Genomic DNA, 24,430 nt, shown 5'->3' with positions numbered 1-24,430 from the left:
GGGTCTCCCGGTACCACTCCTTCAGGCGGCGGCGGAGCGCCCAGCACAGTACTGACAACTCGGTACTTCTGCCGCGCTCCGAAATATTCCTCCTCTGGGGAAAAAAATAAAAATAAAAGAGAGAGAGAAAACGGGGGCGGCCCGCGCGGGCGGAGGAGAACGCCGCGAGCACCGCGAGAGCCCGGGGCCGTCGGGGCGGGATAGAGCGGCTCGTGCTGCCCGCGGCGGAGCGGAGCGGGGCGGGGCGGGACCCCCGCAGCCGCCCGCGGGGACCCTCCCTCCCTCCGCCCGCCTCCCGCCTCCGCGCCGCCAGGGGAAGCGGCGGGCAGGGAAAGCGGCCGCTCCCCAGAGCCCCCCCCACCCCCGGCCATGCCGAGGGAGGAGGAGGAGGAGGGCGAGGGAGCGCGGCCGCTGGCGGGATAGAGGCGGGCGGCGGCGGTGCCCCGCGCGGGGCGAGGCGGAGCGGCGGCCCCGCGCCCGTCCATGGGGCGGCGCTGAGCGGCGTTGCGGCGCGGCGGGGCAGCATGAAGACGCTGCTGCTCAGCCGGTTTCTCCTGCTGCTGCCCTGGGTGCTCGTCGTCGTCATCGTGCTGGACATCGACAGCAGCCGCGCGCCGCCGCCCGCTCCGGGACCCCGCGGCGGAGGGAGCGGCGGGAGCGGCGGCAGTGGCGGCGGAGGGTCCCGGCCGGCGGCGGAGCGGGCGTCCCCCCCGCGGCTCCCCGAGGCCGCGCTGCCCACCATCTATGCCATCACGCCCACCTACAGCCGCCCGGTGCAGAAGGCCGAGCTGACCCGGCTGGCCAACACCCTCCGGCAGGTGGCGCGGCTCCACTGGATCCTGGTGGAGGACGCGGCGACGCGCAGCGAGCTGGTGAGCCGCTTCGTGGCGGGCGCCGGGCTGCCCTGCACGCACCTGCACGTCCCCACGCCGCGCCGCTACAAACGGCCCGGGCTGCCCCGCGCCACCGAGCAGCGCAACGCCGGCCTGGCCTGGCTGCGGCAGCGGCACCAGCACCTGCCGGCCCCTCAGCCCGGCGTGCTCTTCTTCGCCGACGACGACAACACCTACAGCCTGGAGCTCTTCCACGAGGTGCGTGGGGACGGGCCGCCGGCTCCCCTCGGCGCCGGCCCGTCCCATCCCGTCCGGTCCGGTTCCCTCTCGCTGCCCGACTCCCGAGCTCGGTCCGGGCGGGCGCCTCGCGGACCGGTGACGGCTTTCCCGTTTCCTTGTCGGGATTATATAACGGGTACGGACCGCGCTGACCGCCCCTGGCTCTCCCCGGTTGAGCCCCGCGCTCCGTTCCGTCTTCAGCCCGGTGCTGAGGCGCTCCGGTAGGTGATGCTCCCGGCTCTCCTCGTGTCCCCCCTCGGCGTGGAGGAGGGCCGTGCCGTTAGCAGAAGATGACTGTCGGGGCTGGAACGGCGGCAGGAACGAGCGGGAGCACCCGGTGGGGGCGGCGGAGCGCGAGGCTGATGGCGATCCGCGTCCCGCACCGATGGGACTGCGATGCGTGGGATTCACAAGGGTCATGCTTCTTGGGATGCCTTTAGGGCATCACGTGAAAGAAATTCTCTAGAGTGGGCTGTTTTAGAAGTGGTTCTGTTTGCTCGTGTGGGGGTGGTAGTGCGTTCATTCCCGCTTTCAGCGTGCTGGCGGTCCCGATGAGCAGGGCATCCCACTGCCTTTCTCAGTTTGGCATTCGGCACTGAAGCTGCCAGTTTGAGGACCTCGGCCTGGAGACGTGACTCTTGTTGACAGTGATGTCCTTAAAGTCTCGTGGCTGCACTGAGGTTGTTAATGGTGTCCCAGTCCTCCATGTGTGGAAGCGTCCATCTCTGCTCAAAGATACAGACTACCCTGGTGCTTCATAAGGGGCTCTGTAAATTGATACAGAAAACGCACTTAGAATCGTTTGAGTTGGAATAGACCCATAAAGACCATGTAGTGCAACCCCCTGCAGTGAGCGGGAACACCCACAAGCTAGAGCAGGTTGCTCAGAGCCTTGTCCACCCTGACCGTGAATGTCTCCAGGAATGGGGCATCCACCACTTACCTGGGCAACCCGTGCCAGTGCTTCACTGTGCTTAGCATAAAGAAAACCTTTTCCTTATATCCAATCTATGTCTCCCCTCTTTTAGTTTGAAAGCGTTTCCCCAGTCCTGTCACAAGGGGCTGCTTAGAAGTCTGTCCCCTTCCTTCTTACAGCCTCACTTCAGGTACTGGAAGGTCGCTCTCAGGTCTCCCTGGAGCCTTCTCTTCTCCAGGTGAACAGCCCCAGCATTCTCAGTCTGTCGTTGTAGAAGAGGTAGTCCATCCCTTGGGTCAGTTTTGTGGCCCTCCTCTGGATGTGCTTCAACAGGTCCTCGTGTGGTGAGGACTCCACATCTTGCGCAGTACTCAGGTGAGGTCTCACCAGCACGGAGCAGAGGGGCAGGATCCCCTCCCTCCACCTGCTGGCCGCTCTTCTGAGTGCAGCCCAGGGTACAGTTGGCTTTCTGGGCTGCGAGGGCACATCTGCATGACAGCAAAGGAATAAACGTGTGAGTGGCTAACCTCTCACGTTAAGTGAGTAAGTGGGAAACCTCAGGCACGGCAGAGGATCTGTGCTTCTTCTGGCTCACAGTGATCTTGTACCTGCAGCCACACACCTCTCTTTTCACCAGGTTTAGCTGGTGGGGAAGAGCTGTTTATTTTGTGCCCTATGTTTGAAGGCCTGCCCGTGTGCGTGAGTGAGTTCTCCCTTGAGATGTAGCATCTGGAGAGCTCCAGTGCTGGAGCAGAGAAAGAGCTTTTGCTTCAGGTTCCACCAGCTGTTCCCATGGCTGTTTTCTGGTGTCACTGGTGTGTATAAGACATTCTCTGGGATGCCACCAGTATTCCCACTGGGAGCACCTCATCCACCTGGCAGAGCTACTGGAAGTCCCCTGGCGGGGTTTGCTGGCAGGATGTGCCTTCACAGCAAGTGGGAGGTACATGTGCAGGGAGATAGCAGTCTTGTTGTCAGCCGAGGCACTGCCTGAAATTTTATTTCTTGTTTAAAAAAACCTTCTCTGTGGTTACAGATTCTGAGTTGACAGCTTTGTAGTAAATCCTGCTCTCTCCTTCAGGAATTGATTGATTTATGAGGGTAAACTGAGCTGCTTTTTTCCAAGCACGAAGAGAGAGCACTTTGGAACGTGTTGCATGCAGAAGGAATCCAGTAGTAATTCTGCCTGAAAGTGGCACTGGAGATGCCTGAGAGGGAGGCTTTCTCTGCCTGTTACATGGTACCGTACCAGGAGCCATCCTCCAGCTAGGCAGCTGCCTAATCCCACACGTGCTCTTCTCTCAACCACTTATTTAGGGGAGCAGTGTGAACAGCAAGAGAGGAGCTCTCTATTCTGCCCTATGCTGGCAAAGTCATGCCACGGGCCAAGGTACCTGAGGGTGCGTGCGAGGTGTGCATTTCACTGCTCATTCCTGCAGTCAGAGTGCATTACTGCAGGGCAGAAGATGTGCCAGGGAGCTGCACACCCGTGTAGGGTTGTGTTGACGGCAGCTCCTCTGCTGTGGGATTCCCTGGTGCTGCAGTAACAGTTGGAGCCTTTTAGCAGAGCTTGCTGTGAGCAGAGGTGGATGAGCAGTAGGGGCACGATAAAAAAGGAGGGTGCTTTGACACAGGATGCCACGGCACGTTGCTGAGAGCTTTTGATGAGGAAATTCTGATCTTTGTCCAAAGTACTCCTGTCTGGTACTTACAGGAATGAGCGTGTTATATTTGATAGGGAGCAAACTGTGCAGCGTGTTATGTGGAAATGAGGGGAGTAGAAAACAGGAACAGAAATAACTCTGCAGAGGTGTCTTGCTTATTTTTTTGCTGGCAAGATTATGTCCTAAAAGTCAGACTTGGACAGAGGCTGGGCAGGTTTAGCTGTAGGGTATGGTGGAGATGGTTGTATTTCTGCTGTTCCAGTCCATTGGTCATCTGCTCAGCTGAGTGTTTTGCTGGGGAGGACCCAGCATCCCTGGAAGGCTTTGAGGAAGGACCGATTGTTAGAGGGTTGTGAGGTTCCTCGGAAGGCTCAAGAAATAGTTGCAGAAGTGGAAGTGTGGCCTTTGAATAAATCCCAGCTCTTTCCACTTGAGAGCATAATGGTGCTCAGGTGAAAAATCACGCTTTTAGTTCCGTGCTGCTGGTGCTGGCATATTGTTTTGTCATTTATTCTTTCGGGATGCAGAGCTCAGAAGTGATTTATTTTTTTCCGTGCTCACATGTGATGTGTTTGCCCGGAGGTGTCCGTCTGCATCAAAACCAGCAGTCCACTTTCTGAAAACATCTTTTATCAGCTGAACCTCAGCTGCATTCATAACCAAGCCCCCGTGAGGCCTGAAATCTCCACTTCAGCTCGTGATACGCTTTACAGATGTTTCTATATGAATCATCAGAACTTCTGCTTTTTACTGTAGGCCGTTCTTTTTGCAGTGACTCTGTTACAGTTTGTTGTCTTTGTGCTCCATCCTGTTCCTGAATGCAGGTTGTTGTAATGTTGTGACTGATGCTTAGCGACTGCTGATTTTATATTTTCAGACATTCTGGAGGAAGATTTAGGTAAGGCTCACGTTCCACTTTCCTAGAGAGGTGTTAGAAACAAGATTCCAGGCCAAGCACTGGGAGCTGTTGGTAGACATGGTTGAAATTCTACTACCCTGAACTCCTCCCTAAACCCTTAGCTGGGGCAGGTGTCTTCATTGTGCTGAAAGGAAACGCACTGACTTCTGCAGATTCCTCTCTGGTCCTCTAATGCTGTGCAATGCATTCTGAATACAGCCCTGCAGAATGGATTTCAAAGTAAATCTCAGCATTAATTCTCATTTCTAAGGAAAAACAAATCCTTTTATTTAGTAGCTCAGCATTTAGCCCAGTTGCTCACTGAGCTGGGGACCGGAATTCAAATTGCTGTATCTGTTGCCTGCACGAGGATGCCCTGAATTTCATGCTGGAAAGGGAAGGAGGGGAGGAGAGGGAGCTCCACCCTTTTAGCTTGAATTTGAGTTGTCTTCACAAGTAATCCAAGATTCACAGAGCCACAGAGAATATGAGAATCTGGTCAGTCTTCTCTGACTCAGTCAGCTGGGTTGGTCTTCCTGGGAGTGATTTAAACAAACGTTGAATTGAACACAAAATCTCTGTACTATTTTGAAAGTATGATAATGCTTCGGTAGTGGCCTCAGTTGCCCAGCAGCATCATCCTCAAATCAGCCAGATGGGAAGGAATCTTCAAGAGATGAAAAATAACAAAGATTTCTTCTTTGTTAATAGACATTGATAATTCTCATAGTGGCACTGTAGAGCAGAGGACAAGTGGTGTGAGTGGTTCAGAATGAAGGGCAGGGACACGAGAGAACATTTTCGTTCTCCCAGGAGGTTTGCATGAAGGCAGCAGGCATTCTAAATGTTGTTAACAGTTTGCAGCTGGAAAAAAATCCTTGTTAATGAAAGCAGAACCTATGTACACAGAGACATCGTGCGTCACATGGACGTCTGATGGCCAGTCTACGTATCTGTCAGCTACCTTTCTTGGCCGCTGTCTGTATCACTGTGCCTTTCTGCTTTGCACTGCTGGGGCAGGGCTGCTTCAGGTCTTCCATGGGTGCAGCAAGGTATTTCCTTTCAGCTGCAGTTCTGGTGGCTAAGGGCCATTTGTGCTGTGCACCCCTTGCAGAGAACTCATGGACTTGCCAACCTGCTACGCAGCATCTTTTCCAATGCACAGATAATGCAGGTGCTAGCTCTTGTCAAAGTTAATTCTGTACGTGTTTCAGGGGATGGCTTGTTCTTTTTTTAACGGCTTGAATTGGTTTTGTATATATGTGAGAGATGTCAGTTTTCGTTCGCTATTTTATTCATAGACTTAAACTAGCACCAAAAATTCCGGGGACTTCTGATCTGTTACAACAATCAGAGAAACCTAATGGGAGCTTTTCCCCCTGATTTGAACAGTTTCTGGTTAAAACCTAAGTGAGAAGTGACACTGATGTCACTGATTTGTCAAAAATGTCAGTGAAATATTTTGAAAGCAAGGATTGAAATTTCTGCATCTCTGACTCTGTTCACGACTTTTATTCCCTATTAGCAGAAGAAAGTTCTACATGTTTTTTTCAATTCCTTTTTTTCTTCCAATTTTTTTGGGGTTTTTTTTTCCCCCCTCGCATTATATAGGGCTTTTATAGGAGTGAACAGTTGGAAACTGAACTTAACGCTTCAGTTTTCCCATGATCTTCTTTGTAAAACAGCTTGAAAGCAACTCAGAAAAAACGGGAGAGGGGAGTATTTCCTACTTATTTCACATTTAACGAGGGAAGGGTTCGTGCTCCTTTGATAGCTTAATATAGTGGATTAAGGGTATGGCAGTTACGTAAAAGTTACTTCCAGGTAGTTTTTAATGGATATGGTTATGCAGAAGATTCAAAAGAAATAGAAGTGAATCTAGTTCTCTTTGAAAACACGAAGGTCTTCTGTTACATCTCGCAGAGCCGCTTGGAAAATCAGATTTTTGCCATCCTCTTAAAAATAACACTCAGCAGCATAGGTGGAATTAAATATTAGCTGGCTGTCATTAGTTATTTGCTTCATAATGAAAAAGATCTAAATAAGAGTTAGCAGTGCATTAAATACCTTTCTGGTATATAAATTATTGAGGAATACATGGCAGATTTTAAATGCGCACTGACATTCCTCTCGCACATAGACATGTAATACCTACGCCAAAAGGTTGGATTAGGAGAGACCGGTAGAGAAACAATGACACAGCTTAAAAAACGAGAGGAAACAGTGACAAAAAGGTTATTTGAAGCGGATTTATCCAAGTGAGGGACTGTGGATTACAAGGTACTCTCTGTGCTTTGACAGCAACCTTCTCCTTTTTACCTGCAAAACTAATACCGTTGCTATGAAATTAATTATGAATCTTTAGAGGCTCTTTAGAGGTGTGTTGCACCATGCGGGAGCACAGCTGAGTGGAATGACAGAAAGCAGGATAAGAAAAAGAATTAGTAAGTGGGAGAGCTGAAAGGGTCGTGTTTTGGAAGTCTTCCCAATGCAGAGATTGGCTCCTAGCTACAGTAGTTAAGATTTATACAGCTTTCTCCTGTAGGGAAGCAGTGCTGACATTTTACCCAAGGATGCTGATGTCATTTAGGGACATTAATCAGTGTAACCAATATGTAAAATGTTGCTTGAGAGAGGGGAAGTTAATCTGTCCTCCATATGCAGTGGGCACTGTATAAACCAGTGGACGCAGTGTAAGGAGAGGTAAAGGGAAGAGCTTTGCAATGGTATGATGAAGCACTGAAGTCTCGTCACCTGTAAGGGTTGTGGAGCTTCCGTGGTGTGTATGAACGAACAGATGAGGCAGATACCTGTCAGGTTGTGTTCATGTGCCATGTCCCCAGCTGCAAGGCTGGCTAGGGCAGTGGCTGCTTTGTAGACCCTTCCTCTGCACTTTCCCCTGGAGGCACGGACCCTTTGTAGTGAAGTTCCCTGACATCACACTTGCTTTTTGAAGTTCCTTTCCCTGCAAAATCACAGGCACAGGTTTTCTTTGACTCAGTGCCCCTTTAAAGTAATGTTAAGTAGGGATGGGAGCCCTGTTTAGTGCCTAAGTAATGGGGAGCAGAGGAGCTGTCCTTCTGGCTTGTAGTGCAGCAATGTATGTTTTGTTGAAACAGAAATTGGCTTTATGTGACCTGAGAGCAATGCACAATGCCTTTTTTGAGAACTGATAGGGTAGCTGGCTGTGCTCATGTTACCTGTAGCAGCTATTTTCTGTGAGAGCTGTGCTGAAGGAGCTCTAGATAACCTCCTTGGTACCAATAAATTGGAGTTTTGCATGTAGGTGTATTTGAAACTCACTGGGATGGAGTTTGATCCAAGCAGTAGTCTGAAGACAGACCAGGGCAGATCATGCCAGGGCTGAAGCAGTAGAGGACAGAACAGTGCCTACTGCTTGAGGCAGCCAGGTTTGCCTTGCTGAAAACATTGAATTCCAGATAGGAGCACATCAGCATCAGGCTGAAATAACACTAGTATGGTTGTTTCAGCATCGAAGCCTTCTCACTGTAAAGAAGCAGGAGTCTACTTCCTTCTCTGTCATTTACCTTCGTTCCCCTAGGGCTTCTTTATTTTCTCACTGGCTTGACATCTTACCCATCCATCAGTCCAGCACCTCCCATTAAGTAGTTTTCCTTGATTGACTGAGATGCTTTTTTTGGCAGTGCTTTTAACACTTGTCTCTTTTACTACTCAGCTACATTTTCTGCATTTTCACTTGTTATTCTTTAGCGGTTCCTATGTTACTACTATATGCACTGTGGTGTTCCCGTCACCTCATTGGGATTTCTGCTGTCAGTCGTTAATGCTCTCACTGTCATTTCCTTGCCTACTCCTTCCTAGTTCTCCCCTGCTTCATTTTGGCTTCATTCTGCCATCTTAGTGTCCATTTCCTCACCTCCCCACCCAGAACATTGTTATCCTGTGTGTCCCAACAAAATTAGGGGTAGGAAGAAGCATTTCCAGAAGGAGATTCATCCTGTCTTTAGGCAGCTGTCTAAGCTGGGCAGGATGATTCACACTGGCACATTTGTATCTCTGCTCATTAACTGTCAGAACTGAACTAGGATAAACTAGATGCCTGACTTAGAGAGTTCCCTGTAAGTACGATGAGTCTCATTCTTGTACACCGCTAGGACTTAAAAAGCACTGAATAGTAAGAGAGCATGTGATGCCACATTAAAATGACAGCTAGAAGAGCTATTTAGGAAGCTGTTTGTAATTTATAGGATTTGGGTAGTTGTGTAACCCACAGCAGCAAAGCTGTTTAGAATTAGCATGTTTCTGAATCACCTTTTTGTTTGATAGTGTCAGACTCCAGCTGCAAGCTGACCTTTTAATCCAAATACAGCTTTCACAGAATCATGCCTAAGTACAGCCGTAATGCATCAGTATGTTAAATGCAGTAATGCTATTCTAGAAGATTAAAAGAAATATTCCTACTTCCATCTGCCTAACGTATCCCGAGGCTGCCAGGTATTTCAGAATTAGCATAAATAGTGGTCTAGATGTGCTCTTGCAGTTTATACTTAAAGGGATTGTTGCATTCTTGACACACGCTTATTTCATTCTCCACAAATGGAACCTGTGAGAATAAGGAAAGTAACACAAGGGCAAAATAAAGAGCTCTGTAAACGTTTACCTATTTTCTCCTGATGTATGGTGGCTTTACTGGCTTAACTTGCAGACACGGAGACAGACCCAAGGCTATAATAATTCTTGGGTCATTTTGTGCCAGTTTCATGAGGTCAGTGAGATGCTCTGGAGTAACAAGGTTTTGCTACACGCTTTGTAAGGTGAGATATTAGTGTAAATCTGTCTGGCTCTGTTAGTGTATTCACCCAGTGCAGAAGTGTTGTGTGACCTTGCTTAGTTTGCAGTATAGCTACGAGAAAAGTCTGGGCTTGGACTTAGTGCGTGTGAGCTGCCCTGGTGTTACTGGGGCATGCTTGTGCTTACCTGGGGGCACTTTGTGCTTGCTGTGGGTGCAGACAGGCAGCCAGCACAGAGCAGCTGGGACACTGTAAATCAGTACAGTGATAAGTTGGTGCTGCAGCCATGTGCTCAAGTACGCATTGGTGCTGATAGACAAGAGGTAGGGGGACATCTGTGTTCATCCTGCAGATAACACCAGCTTTGCATAGTAGAATATGTGGCTTGATCATGCCCTGCGAGCCTACTGGAAAATTGGCAGTATAGACAAGCCCAACAAGATCATGCCTTGTGTCCATTCCCCTTTGGTTTTGGATGTTAACAATGTCAATACACCTTTAGAAAAACTGCAGTGTGAATGTGTCATTAAAACCAGAGCTAAAATCACAATGATGCACTGACCATGAGATAGTGGAATTCAGCATCTTACATTGAAGAAACCAGGCAATAAGTAGGATTGCAACCCCGGACTTCAGGAGAGCTGACTTGGTCCTCTTCAAGGACTTACTTGGAGGTATCTCATGGGTTGGAGTATTGGAGGGTAAGGAAGCCCAAGAGAGTTGGTTGACGTTCAAGCACCACTTCCTCCAAGCTCAAGATTGGTGTGTCTGTCCTGAACAGTAAGAAATCAGGTGAAGGTGGCAGGAGACCCACACGGATGAGCAAGGAGCTCACGGGAAAACTTGAAGAAGAAAGTCTATGGAATGTATTAAAGAGGTCTTGCCATTTGAGAGGAACATTGGAAACTGATGAGGCTGCATTTGGAGTACTGTGTCCAGTTCTGGGTTCCTCAGTTCAAGAAACTATGCGGACTTCTAGAGAGGGTCCGGTGAAGGGCCACAAAGGTGATCGTTGGCCTGGAGCATGTCTGTTACGAGGAAAGAGGCTGCCCAGGGAGGTGGTGGAGTCTCCTTCTCTGAAGATGTTCAAGATCCAGCTGGACACCTCCCTGTGCAACCTGGGCTAGGGAGCTGCTTTGGCAGGGGGTTGGACTAGGTGATCCCTAGAGGCCCCTTCCAACCCCTACAATTCTGTGATTCTGTGAAAGGCCTCTCTCAAGACCTGGGGCTGTTCAGCCTGGAGAAGTCTGAGAGGGGATCCTATCAATGCCTATAAATATCTAATGAGTGGCAGCCAAGTGGATGCAGCCAGGCTCTTTTCACTGGTGCCCAGTGATGGGAAAAGGGGCAGTGGGCGCAAACTGGAAGTTCCATATGTACGTGAGGAAAAACATCTTTACTCATGAGGGTAACATAGCACTGGAACAGGCTGCCCAGAGATTTTACAGAGTATGAAGATAACTTCTCTGGAGATATTCAGAACCCACGTGGATGCTTTCCTGTGTAAGCTATTGTAAGGAACCTGCTTTAGTAGGAGGGTTGGGCTCAGTGCTCTTCAGAGCTCCCTTCCAACGACTACAATTCTGTGAGGTCTGACTGATTTCTGTATCGGAACAGTTGGTTGCTAATCCTGCATTTTCTGAATGGAGGAGTTGGATAGATGGGAAAAGCAATCTGAAGTGGGTAGGAGCAATAAAATAGTCAATGGTTTGAACACAGAAGATGCACAAAGAGCTGGAAGGAGAGGAGATGTACAGGTGTGCAGCTCTCTTCTGTGTATGCAAACATAACTGGATTTCTAAGTATGTATTTTATACGCTCCCTACATTCACTTAAAAATCTGCTAATGTTTCAAACTTAGAAATGCGACCCAGAGTGAAGTGCTGTCTTTTTTTTTTCTTCTGGGTCTCCTGGGAGTCTAAATGATAACAGATCTTCCACCTTAACAGAAAGAGGAGCAAGTGTTTAATATTTAACCAGGAGTGCATTACAAATAAGTAAAATTATATTTGTTTTCTTGTGAAGATGAGTGTTTGAGAGAAGAAAAGGATCACATTTCCCTAAGGAATAGGCCTCAACTACTGTAGAAGATGAGATTGTTTTAAAAATCAATCAAATTAAGCCTGTGTTACAGTGGGATAGCTTAATACTTGGTTAAATAGGGCCGTGTTTAAGCATGGTAGTTAAATCAGCATGGTACAGCTGGGCAGGCTGTAGTGCCTGCACTGTGTGTTCCGTGCCCGGCTCCTCAGGCCTCAGTGCAGAGCAGCACGTCAGTGTTTATGTCGTTTTACCTTCCCATTCACTGCAGAAAATGGGTTGCTAACCAGTGTGCTGAATTCAAAGAACCCCAGCCCAGCACACTTGATGCTGAAGAGTCATTTTCTGCTCTGTAATCTCCTGCAGGATAGATGAGGGCAGTGTTTACAGAATTACTTCTGGTTATCTCGGGAACAAACACCTTACACTGCCTGTCCCCAGAAACTTAGCAGTTCTTTCTGGAACAAAACGTGAATGTTTAAAGGCATGGTCCCAACTTTTCTTTTTTTTTATTCCTTTTTCATATGAGCCTTGAGTAGATGTAACCTCTTTTGCACAGATCTGGCATAGTGCAGTCAGGGGGAGAGCCGTACTGAACATCCTTGTGACCGGTCTCAACTGCACGTGTCCTAGTGAAGTATTTGCTAATTTGCTTTCAAATGACTGTTAGTGAGGATGAACGCTTTTAGACTTTCCACCAGTGCTTTCAGGAAAGCTGTCTAGGGAGGCTGCAGGCAGTCACGCTCTGCCCACCTCTTGCAGATGCGCACGACCCGTAAGGTGTCGGTGTGGCCCGTGGGGCTGGTCGGGGGACGGCGGTACGAGCGCCCGGTTGTGGAGAACGGCAAGGTCGTCGGGTGGTACACGGGCTGGAGAGCTGACAGGCCCTTCGCCATCGACATGGCCGGTAAGTGCTGAGCTGCATGCCGCATGAACGAAAGAAAGCTCATCATGCCTGTTCTTACTTTATTTTGTGAGTGGGACAGAAATGCACATCCCGGTGTAAGCAGGTTTTGAAACTCCTCAAGCGTATCTGCTGTTCATAGAGCTATAGCATTAAATGTCCTGCAAGTCTGAGTTTGCACACCTCATTTAATTAAGTTGCTTCTCAGTGATGGCACAACTTACTTTCGCTTGCTTGTAATTGCATGTGGCAACTTGGCTTTTATGTTGAATGAATTGTTTTTCTGGAATGAGTTAATTGTAAATCAATTCATCCAGTTAATTTTTGCAAGGAGCCTTTCCTTGCTCGAGTCATCCATCTACAGCAGGCAGTATAAATGGAGACCCTTCTAAGACCTCATGTTGTAAAACGCTGCTTTATCGTGACATAATTCATTGTTTTATTGGCTATTTGGAGTGATGGTGATAACTGTAGATGGATATAGTATGAAATGCTGGGCTTAGGGGGAAAAAATCACTGACAGCTCTAGCCTAGCAGATGAAGGCAGAAAAGCTTCAAAATTGATCTAATCAATCTTCCATGGGAAGTTAGCGCACCACACAGCTCTGTCTTGCTGTCAGTCCACGCTTAGGCACTCTTTCCTGTATATTCACAACTGCCACATGAGTCATTGCTGTGCCAAATTCTGATTTCTGGTGCAGCAGCAGCTGGTTTCCCAGCGTGACACAGTATTTGCACGTCAGCATTTTCTACGTAGGTTGCTCTGAAAGTAATGCCTCCTATTTATTTCCATGGAAACTGTAACAGCTAGAAAGAGCACAGTAGTGCTATTTGATGGAGTAAATTCTCAGCTGCAAAACAGTATTTTTCAACATAGTCACCAGCGTTAGCTATGCATTTTTGCCAGTGATGAACAAGAGCCTGCATGCTGCACTCGTTAACATCTGCACAGCCATCCAGAATGTGGCTTGTCTTTCACGTCACTGTTGCCACTGCTGAAACACACCACCCGCCACCTCACTGTGCTCAGGTTTCCATAAATGTTCAGTGAATGTCAGAGCATGCCATTCTTCTGTATTCAGGAATTCAGTGATGCACATTTGCTACATACCCACTTCCATGTCAGGTGCCATTGTCAGACTGCCCCTCTGCTGCCGTCTGCCACACAGCAACAGCATGGAACAGGATTTTGGTGGGAAGGCTCAACCTCTACTGCCACACCACCAACATCAGCCTCTGACATTGTGGGCCAACGTAATAAAACAGGAGGCATTACTTTTGGAGCAGCTCCTGGATATTTAGAGAGGAGAGGGATGGGGGGAAAAACACAGGGACAAGAACGGGATAGAATTAGCCAGCAGTTTTCATTTTTTTTCAGACCTTTATGTCTTGGCAATGGAAGAAGGACATTACTTTCTCGTCTTGAGGGGTTTTTTTTTGTATGGATTGAGGTGTTTGATGAGAAGTGGTAGAAAAATACACTTTCTGGTTACTGGTATACCTGGCATGAGAACACTGGAGCCTGGGGGCAGAGGTGGTAGTCCTCAGGGGAGCCTGAGTTCTGCCTGTCCCTACAATCATGCTGCGCGTTGATGACTGCAGCCACGCGCTGTGAGAACAGTCTGTGTGTGGGTTATAGACACAGCTCCTGTGCTGCAGGAAGGCATTATAAGGATGATAGCGTGGTTCATAATTCATTAGCAGCAGGCAGAAAGCCATTACACTACATTAGCTGAGGGACTAACCTTGGTAGGAAGAGATGCACGGAAAGCTCGTGTCATCTTTGCTTACAGCTGCTGCTGCTGCAGCACGGGCATGAGGGAGAGGCAGTGCTCGGAGCATTACTGGCTCCTGCACCTACAGAGGTCTTACAAGGGAGGGGTTTTGGAGACAGAGGTACAGGGGCTGTGAGTATGGGAAATCATCACTGCAGAATCACAGAAAAGAAGGTGCAGCTGCGGAGAGAACTTCTGTTAGTCCAACAAAAATAACAAACAGTTAAATTGCATTTTCAGATCATTATTTCAGTAAAAAGGGAAAGCACGTGAACTTCTTATTTTAGACTTGAAGGTGTGGGCCCACATCCATACCTCCCACAAGTCAAGTGGAGCAGGTTCTGCTGATTTCATGGGGATCAGCTGAGACCCTAGCTGGCCAGCTTCTAGATTCTTCTTTGAAACATCACATTTTATCGGTTAAGTGAATGTAGGTTATTTCTTTCTAGAAGTTTGTGGCTGACACTGTTATTCCCCAGTGCTAAATTGCATTCAGAAAGCAGAGTAGCTGTTTCCTGTGTTCCTTATTGTCAGGCAACCACCGGAGCATACAGATTAGCTGCGGTGTTTATGAAGTACCGCCTCAGTTTTAACAGTAGGTGGTTTGCAGAGTTAGACACAGACTTAAGGGAGGAAAAGGGAAGGAGAATTGGGTGTTGTAAGGAAAACATGGCAGTGCTTTCTGAGCTAGCAGGAAAAGGGGGTAAGAAATGACTGCAAACGTGCTGAGAGCAGTTGGATTTTAGAGAAAAGGGAGTGCGGCCAAGAGTATGAGGCCGAGGAGATGGAGGGGAGAAAGAACAGTTTGCCTGGAAAACAGACGTCTAAGTACACACTCAGAAAAGGAGGAAGGGGAGTGAATAATGTTGTTGTTGTTCCTCTCGGCTCTGTCCACCAGAAGCAGGGGAGAGAAGGGCAGGGGGAGCAGGATGGAGCTGCAGTTTGCTGTCGTCTCCTGTGAGCCTGTTTGACTCGTCCCCAGAACTCTGTGTTACCATAAGCACCCCTTGTTTTCCACAGTTAAGTGTTTCCTTGCTCAAGCCTGAGTACCAGGGCTGTGTGACCATGCTTTCAGCTCTGGCTGCAGAAAGCAGGGCTCGACATCTGCAGCGTGAGCTGCTGTCTCTCATCTCTGTGCATCCTCTGGAGCTGATTTAAGGAGTGTCTTTTGTAAAAGCACAAACCTTAAACAGGGAGAGCAGTGTGGCAGCACAAGTCACAGTCATTTTTGAATTTCTAAGGTGAATTTTACCTATTCATTTGTTTCCAAGAGAATGGTAAAAGGCATTTCTCGTTGGCTGAAATTCAACCTTACGTTATTGCTTTGGAAACTTATTACCTAGAACTGCTGAAAAAATGTTTTTGTAGTTCTCAGTGAAAACAGCACTTGACTGGATTCTGCAATAAATATTATTGGTGCTTTTAGCCAGGGTATGATAATATTTTATTAAACAGAGCTAAGCAAATTCTGTGTCCATTACATGAGAGTTAGAGGAGTTGGGCTCTTGTACAACAACACAAAGAAATTTGTTTAAGAAAATGTTCTTTTGGATACAAACATTGCCCAAAGGTTAGAAAGGGAAACAAACTGTCTATTCAGATGTGCAGTCCTAAGGCTCTGAAAGCATTATTAAGATGTGGGTTAAATATGAACTGAGGAAAACTAGTTTTTATTTAAAAAATAAATACATAAAGTTTAAGTTATACCTCCGTGTCAGAAAGTAAGAAGTATGGAAACAAATCGTCACCCTGGGCAGGTCTCACTTCAGTCTAAGCAAAACATACCCCAGGACAGATAGCTTTTGTCACTGGTATTTCTGTCACAGGCTGATCAGAATCTGACTGCAGTAGCAGCGAAGCATTTTTGTTCTGGGTGACTTTAGCTGGGGCACTCATTGCAGTGGGTTGACTGAAAAATAATGTGACAGACCCCAGCTCACTCCTCTTTTCTGGGGAGCGCAGTAGTAAAGGAAATGGAGCCAGCAATAGCTGGTTGCCTTGATGCAGAGCTACCTGAGATGGTAAGTGGGTGGAAGGTGAATAAGCAACAGTTGTTCCCATTGTTCGGTTCCATTGTTTGGTTCGAAATGCGCTGCCTGTATAGTGCCAGAGAAGTTCACAGAATCATAGAATGGCTTGGGTTGGAAGGGACCTCAAGGATCATCAGGTTCCAGCCCCCTGCCACAGGCAGGGTTGCTAACCACTAGATCAAGTACTAGATCACATTGCCCAGGGCCCCATCTGACCTGGCCTCAAACATCTCCAGATAGGGCGTGCACAGCCTCAATGGGCGGTCAGTTCCAGCACCTCACCACTCCCCCAGTAAAGAACTCCCCCAGCATCTAATCTGAATCTACCTTGCTTTAGTTTAAAACCATTCCCCCTTGTCCTGTCACTATTTACCCCTGTAAGAAGAGGATCTCTCTCATGTTTATAAACTCCCTTTAAATACTGGAAGGCTGCAGTGAGGTCTCCCCACAGCCTTTTTCAGCTGAGCAAGCTCAGTTCCTTCAGTCTGTCTTTACAGGAGATGTACTCCAGCCCCTTGGATCATCCTTGTGGCCCTCCTCTGCACCCTCTCCAAAAGCTCCACATCTTTCCTGTGTTGGGGGCCCCAGACCTGGATGCAGTATTACACATGGGGCCTCATGAGGGCAGAGTATATGGGGACAGTTACCTCCCTCACCCTGCTGGCCACCCCTATTCTTATGGAGCCCAGGATACCACTGTCCTTCTGGGCTGCAAGCACACGCTGCTGGCTTGTATTAAGTTTTTCATCAATCACAATCCCTAAGTCCTTCTCAGCAGTCCTTCTCCCAGCTTGTATACCTATGTGGGATGACCTCAACCTAGGTGCAAAACCTTGTGCTTTACTTTGTTGAATGTCATTAGGCTAACACAGGCCTACCTTTTGAGTTTATCGGAGTCCCCCTGGATGGCATCCCTTCCTTCTGCTGTATGAACTGCAGTCTCAGCTTGCTATCATCAGCAAACTTATTAAGGGTGCATTCATTCCCACCATCTGTCATTAATAAAGATGTTAAAGAGTACAGACCTGAGGCGCACTGCTCATTACTGGTCTCTGCATGGACATAGAGCCGTTGACCACAACCCTCTGACTGCAGCCTTCCAACCAATTCCTTATCCACCGAATAGTCCAACCTCATCCATCTCTCTCCATTTTAGAGATAAGGATGTGGCGGGGGACCATGTCAAAGGCCTTTCAGGAGTCCAGGTAGATGACATTGGTTGCCCTCTGTCCACTGATACAGTAACTCCATCATAGAAAGCCACCAGATTGGTCAGGCAAGATCCGCCTTTGGTAAAGCCACATTGGCTGTCCTGGATCACCTGCTTGTTCCCCTTGTGCCCTAGCACTTTTTCCAAGAGGATCTGTTCCATGGTCTTCTCAGGCACAGAGGTGAGGCTCATCTGCCTGTAGTTTCCCCCGTCATCCTTCCTCCTTCCTGTAAACAGGGGTGACCTTTCCAGTTTTCAAGTCCCCAGAGATTTTGCCTGACAGCCACAACTTTTCAAAGGAGATGGAGAGCAGCTTAACAACCACCTCAGCCAGCTCCCTTAGGACCCTGGGACACGTGTCGTCTGGCCCCATGGACATGTATGCATTCAGGTTTGTGAGTTGCCCTCAGATTTTTTCCCCTTACAGATGGGGGGAGTTTGCTCCTTCATTTCCCACTTCAAGTCAGCCTGCCTGTGTCTGTCTTAACCTCAAGCTCTGCAAATAGTTACAGCGTCTACAAGAACGTACAGGAATTCCTCTAGACAGATTCTGGACCTAGATGGCCTGATTCAGATTTAACTCTAGTGTCATTACACTTCGATATGTAAAGGAATGCAGGCCATAACAAGAACACTTGTAGGCTTTTAGGGAATGTGAAAAATCTCAATGGAGCATCACGTATCACAGAAACAAAAATGTTCAGGTTATTTTCAGGTTATCAATAGCCACTTGGGCAGCTGAAGTGAGTGCAGTGTTGTTTATTGTAGACCAGATCTTAAATCTGCTGTGACACTGTTATTGATTTACTTACGGCTTATTCCCAGCACGAGGGTTGTTTTTTTTAACCACCCATGAGCACCGCTTAGATCGTGAATCTCCTAATGTCAGGTCTGCTCAAGGAAAGCAGACAAGTGCTTTACATTAGCATTCCAGCAGCTGCTTCAGGTGTACAGATTAATCTATACCCGTGAATCACTGGGCAAGCACATTTTGGAGCCATTCATTGTGTGAGCCCCGCTGCTAGGGCCTGAGCAGCCACCTGGTCCTTGGATTTCGCAGTTGTGTGCCGTCCTTATGACATCTCTCTCACGATTCTCCTTAGAAAAGAAGCTGTTCTACTGATGATACCGGAAAATTTTGTGCATATTTTGTCTGCAAAAGCCACTGCTGCAATACGGAAGTACAAACAAAAAGATCTTGAGTGGCTATGGCGGAAAAACTCAGTGCCCCCACCTCACCCTCAATGGATGTAACAAGTACTTTAGACATTGCTGGGTTTAAGGTAGAGGGCCTCTTTCATGGTAAATTAATTGTCAGCAGGGTTCTCTGTTTTGAAGTATAAAAACGTGTGGCTGAGAACCCCTACTACACTGCAACACAAATGGTGCATGACCCGAAGAGAAAGGAAGCAGAGCCCAAGTGGTGGTACGGTTAACGTGTCAGAGGCAGTACCTCAAACTGTGTGGAAACAGCAAATCTGTGTCACCATCAGCACTGAGCTTTAGCGTTTACTCACTCTGGAAGTGATAAAGACTCCGTTTCTGGTGTGTCTTCAGGTACTGTGCTGTCTGGAGCATTCAGAGGCAAAGCCATTAATTGCGGCAACTAAATCTTGAAAGGAGGTCTAACTGGCTTAAGAAAAATGCTTCCATCATTTAGCAGAAACTGTTGATCCAACACAAGCCGAGGTGTGAATTAACTGATTCCAGACAAAGCAGCACAGATGCCATCTTTGCTGTGACTTCCAGATACCTCATCCTCCAACAGATTCCTTCTTATCGAGGTGGCTCATCAGCCAATTCCATTCATTTACAGCTTGGCATCAAACAGGACAACAAAACACTGCATTACACAGAATCACAGAGTGGCCTGGGTTGAAAAGGACCTCAAAGTTCGTCTAGTTTCAACCCCCCTGCCATGGGCAGGGTCGCCAACCACTAGAGCAGGCTGCCCAGAGCCACATCCAGCCTTGCCTGGAATGCCTCCAGGGATGGGGCATCCACAGCCTCTCTGGGAAACCTGTTCCAGTGCATCACCACCCTCTGAGTGGAAGTTACACTTTGGCTATAAACTTGCCCTATGGTATTTCACGTGCTTAAGCCCAGTATGACCTTGCAGAAATAATGTGTGTAACACTGGCTACTGTCAGTAGCCTATTAGCACAGATAATTAGCTGCTAGGGGAACTAACTAGTACCGGTGTGGTTAAACCATTTGCCATCTCACCTCTTTTTGATGTCAAAATGTTCTGCCTGTGATGAAGTGAACTGAAAGTTGGCACTGAGAAATGGTTTCCACTCGAGTGCTTTGGAAGTTTATCTGCATAAATACGTCAATATGTGAAACTGAAGCAGTTGTAAAGCAGAGCTGAAGAACCAGAGAGCCTGGGGAGAAGTCTCCTTGAATTATTTTCAAGTTGCTACTTATTCAAATCTCTAAAGATACACCAAGAATGCATGACCACTGACAGGGAAACAAACCACAGGCCCCAAGCCACTCTGTGCAGTACTCCACATCCTTATGTACAACAGCTTAATAATTTGACTTTATTCTGTGCCTGAAACATGGAGGGATTTTTGGAACCCACAACTGTGCTGCTCTCAGCCTGGTGACAAAGAGCTCGGCAGCAGTGAGGGCCTCTAGCCTGCTGAGGACAAACCCCACCAAGGAAGGGAAGTGCAGGTGGCCATCATTCTCACTGCTGCCCCCTGCTATGGCCAGCTGCGAACAGAACTGCTGGGTGCAGCACTGCTTCTAGCACGTGGTGCAGGCTGCGCTCCATTACAGAACGCTACGCTCCTTTTTAATAAGAAAAATCTTAATACTGGCTTTGGAATTACGTATTCCTCCAATTTTCCAAACAGATGTCAAAACTGTTGCAAAGGGAAAGCTGGAAGCACGGTGAACTAAAAACCATTTATTTGGTAGACTTGCTCTTAGATACAAGGCGTTGCAGACGTAATTCTCCTTTACAAGTGTATCAGGCTGACTCCTGAGTCATCCTTTGAGAAGTTTACACGTGACCGAATCCTGCTGAATGACAGCTCCAGACTTCTGTAACTAGTGGCAAATTGGAGATTCACAAGAGCTGCTTCAAAAAGGGTGAGCTTGTTCAAATCACCAGTTTCTCATTTGAGCTCCCTTATGGGACCTGGTGTATGTAATTAGGAGGAATGCACTGCAAACAGGCACTGATGGGATCCTTTGACAGTGCTGTGCAACACCAGCATCAGCTGCAGACTGTCCTGCAGGTGGCTGCTTAGAGGAATGGTGCAGAAGTCCCCGGTGTACAAGGCAGATGTACACCACGTATGAATTCTCTTCCACCACCAAAGACAGCAGTTGCTTTGTCAGAGTAATACATACGAATCCTTTTTCCTGATTCTCACCTTCAAACCTAGAAGTATTTTTTCAGTGTGCATTCCGTACACCTTACTCTAGTTAAAATTCAGTATAATTTCTTTAATAGAAGGAGAGAGGAAAGATTAACAAATACATTCTCTTAATGGGTGAAATGTTGAAAATCTGAATGCATCTTTGTGGCAGAAGAAAACAATGCAGGATGTACTATTCTAGCAAATACTGCCTACCCATATTAATCAAACTGAGATGTTTTTAAAAGGAACACGGAGTTTTCTAGGCTAAGTGTGGCTTGCACATCATGTAAACCTTCTGCTTTTTCTTAACCATTTTGTTCTTCCTTTCTTCAAGGATTTGCTGTGAGTCTGCAGGTGATTCTGTCACATCCAAAGGCCGTATTCAAGCGCCGCGGTTCTCAGCCAGGAATGCAGGAATCTGATTTTCTGAAACAGATAACAACGGTGGAGGAACTGGAGCCAAAAGCAAACAACTGCACAAAGGTACCCATTTACTGTCTACAAACGTTCTAGATGGCCTTCGTAGATGACCGTACTAATAACGTGTTACTTTATAGGTTCTTGTATGGCACACACGAACAGAAAAGGTCAATCTAGCTAACGAGCCAAAATACCATCTGGACACAGTCAATATTGAGGTATGATCCTGTGATGGGACACACGGTGCAGCGGATGTGTTGGAAGGAGCCCCAGCTCTGCCCCCTGGAACAGCCAGGAGGTGTGACATGCCCGGCAGACTTCTGTGGAAACAAAAGAAACTCGTCAGATTATCCTCTTAAGCAAATCAAATGGGTGTGCTTTGTTCTAACTTGTTTGCATGCATTTCTGAACTCATCTTAATTAACTGACACTTACCTTTGCTGTAAGGCTGTTTCCACATAGTAAAAAAATAAGAATAAAAAAAATCAATCAGTCAATCAAGAGAAACATGACTGCAATGGAACACCGCCAAAATCATCATGTATGTATATAGTTTTTGTATTTATCCAGCTTGGTGGTATAATTATAGACTGATTTTGAATCATGAACTGTTGATCTAAATATTTGCATAACTAGGTCCTCCAAATCGAACATGCTTTCCTTCATTAAAATCAGACTTAAAGAAATAGCTGTCAAATAGTTATACAATAACGAAATAAAAACCCACAATCATTTACGGATTCATCCTTTTAATATAGGGAAATAACATTTTATCATTATGAGGCACCATAAAATGTAAACACAATCACTGTCATAAACCTGGATATCTCTGCAAGGAAAAACAGATCTGTTCACACCAAGTCACCTTGAACACATACCAGCTGTCAGCATTAATACTGCGTACATGCCTCGTGCACCCGCTCGGGTACTTTAGCACAGGAAACTCAAATGGATCAAATGCTCATTTTAAAAAGAATGAACTATTAATGTGCAGAACTAGAGCAGCATCCAGGTTTACCTTCCTTTCAATGGTCATATTCCCTGTTATGCACACCATAATAACATCACAGTGAAATGTATGATGAAACAGAATTTGTTTGATACACTAGAAAACATTGCTCAGTGATACATTTACATTCTATTTATATATGATTAAATATTTGTTCATACAGTACCTTCTACAGGATTACTGGGTAATTTTGGGGGGGATCAGGGTTTATATTTTTGGATATTACTAACATGACAGCTACGTCCCTTAAATGCAAACATTTGATCTAGAATTTTGAGGGGAAAAGAAAAAACAATACGTGGTTAAGCAGCTTCTTAAATACATGGTCTATGAAATCATATTCATTGTATGAAAACGCTGCCAGTGATATATAAATGTGTTCTTGATCTGCTTTTCACTACATCAAATTTAAATCAATATAGACCACGACACGGTCAGTCAGTTATATTCTTAAATCTGAACAGCTTGGGAGAAAGAAAAAGTATGTACATGGAGAGAACAGTGGAAGTAAATGCGTTTGGACAAGGAATGTTAGGTGGTTCTTCTGGGTGGAACTTCTATTGCAAGGTTCATTTCCACAGTTGTGTGCTCAGAGTCTGACCCGAGGAGCTTCCAGTCCATCCCGCCACTGTGCTGGGGGGCTGCCCAAAGCCCATCACGTTGCTGGAGCTGCTGAGGTTCATTCCAGCCATCTGCTGATTCATCTGTGAAGCATACACGAGTCTAGTGAGCACTGGAGCTGAGAGGCAACACTGTTAGCCAGAGAGCAATACTGCCTCCTAAATGAGCAACCCAATTAAAAGACGTCCTAAAATTACTATTTCTTATTAAATAAAAATGGCGACTCTAGGTAAGCATTTGTCAGGGTACCAGCTCTTCTAGATCCAGTTTCTGTGGAGGTGATGGCTGTGATACAGCAGCTGACTGGCTGCCTATGAGGAGGCTGTACCACACTGTACTAGTGAATTCCACTAGTGAATACAGAGCTTCTGACAAAGGAGCCTGATGTACTGCTGATGACAGGAGCTCTCAGCTTTCAAAGCTAGCCAACAGAGCTTTGGCAATTATACTAAAGAAAGACCCAAGCATATAGTAAATCCCTGCCTACATTTGCAACTCCAGATTGTTTTGTTTCAGCAGTATTTCTTTGGAAACCTCAGTATCTTGACTACACCACTGTTTCCTGTTTATTTCTTTTTACATTAAACATCCATTTAGTTAGCAACCAATGGCACAGACTTACCAACTTCACATGAAATGAAGAGTTCAGTTTAGGGAGGATGCTAAAAGGGTTGTGATCAATGGTTCTGTGTCTGCGTGGAGGCCAGTCACAAGTGGTGTCCTCCAAGGGTCAGTCTTGGGACTGGTGCTCTTCAACATCAATAGCACAGACAATGGAATTGAGTGCACCCTCAGCAAGCTTGCAGGGGACACCAAGCTGAGTGGTGCAGTCAATAACTGGAGGGAAAGGAAGCCATCCAGAGGGACCTGGACAGGTTGGACAAGTGTCTGGGGAAGATTTAATTAGATTTGAGGAAACATTTTTTCTCTGAAAGAGTGGTCAGGCACTGGAATGGCCTGCCTAGGGAGGTGGTTGAGGCACCATCCCTAGCGCTGTTCAAGGAGCGTTTAGATGAGGTGCTAAGGGATTTGATTTAGTAGTTTAGTGGGTAGGGATGGTGACAGGAGGATGGTTGGACTAGATGATCTTGTAGGTCCTTTCCAACCTAATGTATCTATGGCTCTATGAATCTATAAGTCGACCTGTGCGAACCTAACAAGGTTCAACAAGGCCAAGTGCAAGGTGCTGCACCTGGACCAGGGCAATCCCAGGTATTTCTACAGGCTGGGGGAAGAACTCCAGGAGAGCAGCCCTGTGGAGAAGGACTTGTAGTTCCTGGGGGCTGAGAAGCTGGACATGAGCCAGCAGTGCACACTTGCAGCCCAGAGGGCCAAACGTATCCTGGGCTGCATTAAAAAAGAGGTGTCCAGCAGGGAGAGGGAGGGGATTATCCCCCTCTACTCAGCTCTTGGAATGGGTCCAGAGGAGGGCCACTAAAATGATCAGAGGGCTGGAGCACCTCTCCTATGAGGAAAAGTTGAGGGAACTGGGCTTGTTTAGCTTGGAGAAGGGAAGGCTCAGGAGGGACCTCATAGTGGCCTTCCAGTACTTGAAGCAAGAGTATAAACAGGAGGGGGAACGACTGTTTACATGGGTTGATACTGATAGGACAAGGGGGAATGGTTTTTAAACTAAGACAGGGGAGATTAGGAGGAAGTTTTAAACTCAGAGGGTGGTGATG

At 47.1% G+C, this 24,430-nt stretch overlaps 2 protein-coding genes across 6 annotated transcripts in view; one reads left to right on the top strand and one right to left on the bottom strand.

Annotated features, from left to right (window-relative positions):
• Window positions 1-313: 313 nt before the first annotated feature.
• Window positions 314-22,287, top strand: B3GAT2 (beta-1,3-glucuronyltransferase 2). The gene is made up of 4 exons (XM_065730900.1): window positions 314-1,091; window positions 12,165-12,309; window positions 21,033-21,181; window positions 21,256-22,287. The coding sequence occupies exons 1-4, from the start codon at window positions 525-527 to the stop codon at window positions 21,340-21,342; spliced, it is 948 nt and encodes a 315-aa protein (XP_065586972.1). The 5' UTR covers window positions 314-524; the 3' UTR covers window positions 21,343-22,287.
• The window catches only part of SMAP1 (small ArfGAP 1), a 90,537-nt gene continuing 87,959 nt past the window's right edge, over window positions 21,853-24,430 (bottom strand). For all 5 annotated transcript variants that reach the window (XM_065730894.1, XM_065730895.1, XM_065730897.1 and 2 more), the window contains one exon: window positions 21,853-22,831. In XM_065730894.1, the coding sequence (XP_065586966.1) occupies window positions 22,697-22,831 (135 nt within the window). In that variant the 3' untranslated portion in view covers window positions 21,853-22,696. The remainder of the gene's footprint in view (window positions 22,832-24,430) is intronic.

The sequence above is a fragment of the Cyrtonyx montezumae genome, unplaced genomic scaffold (genome assembly GCF_038088225.1).
Source record: "Cyrtonyx montezumae isolate F1298 unplaced genomic scaffold, pur_monq_1.0 scaffold_13, whole genome shotgun sequence".
Taxonomy (NCBI): Eukaryota; Metazoa; Chordata; class Aves; order Galliformes; family Odontophoridae; genus Cyrtonyx; species Cyrtonyx montezumae.
Note: the sequence above shows the minus strand (reverse complement) of the source record. Positions and strands in the feature narration are given on the sequence as shown.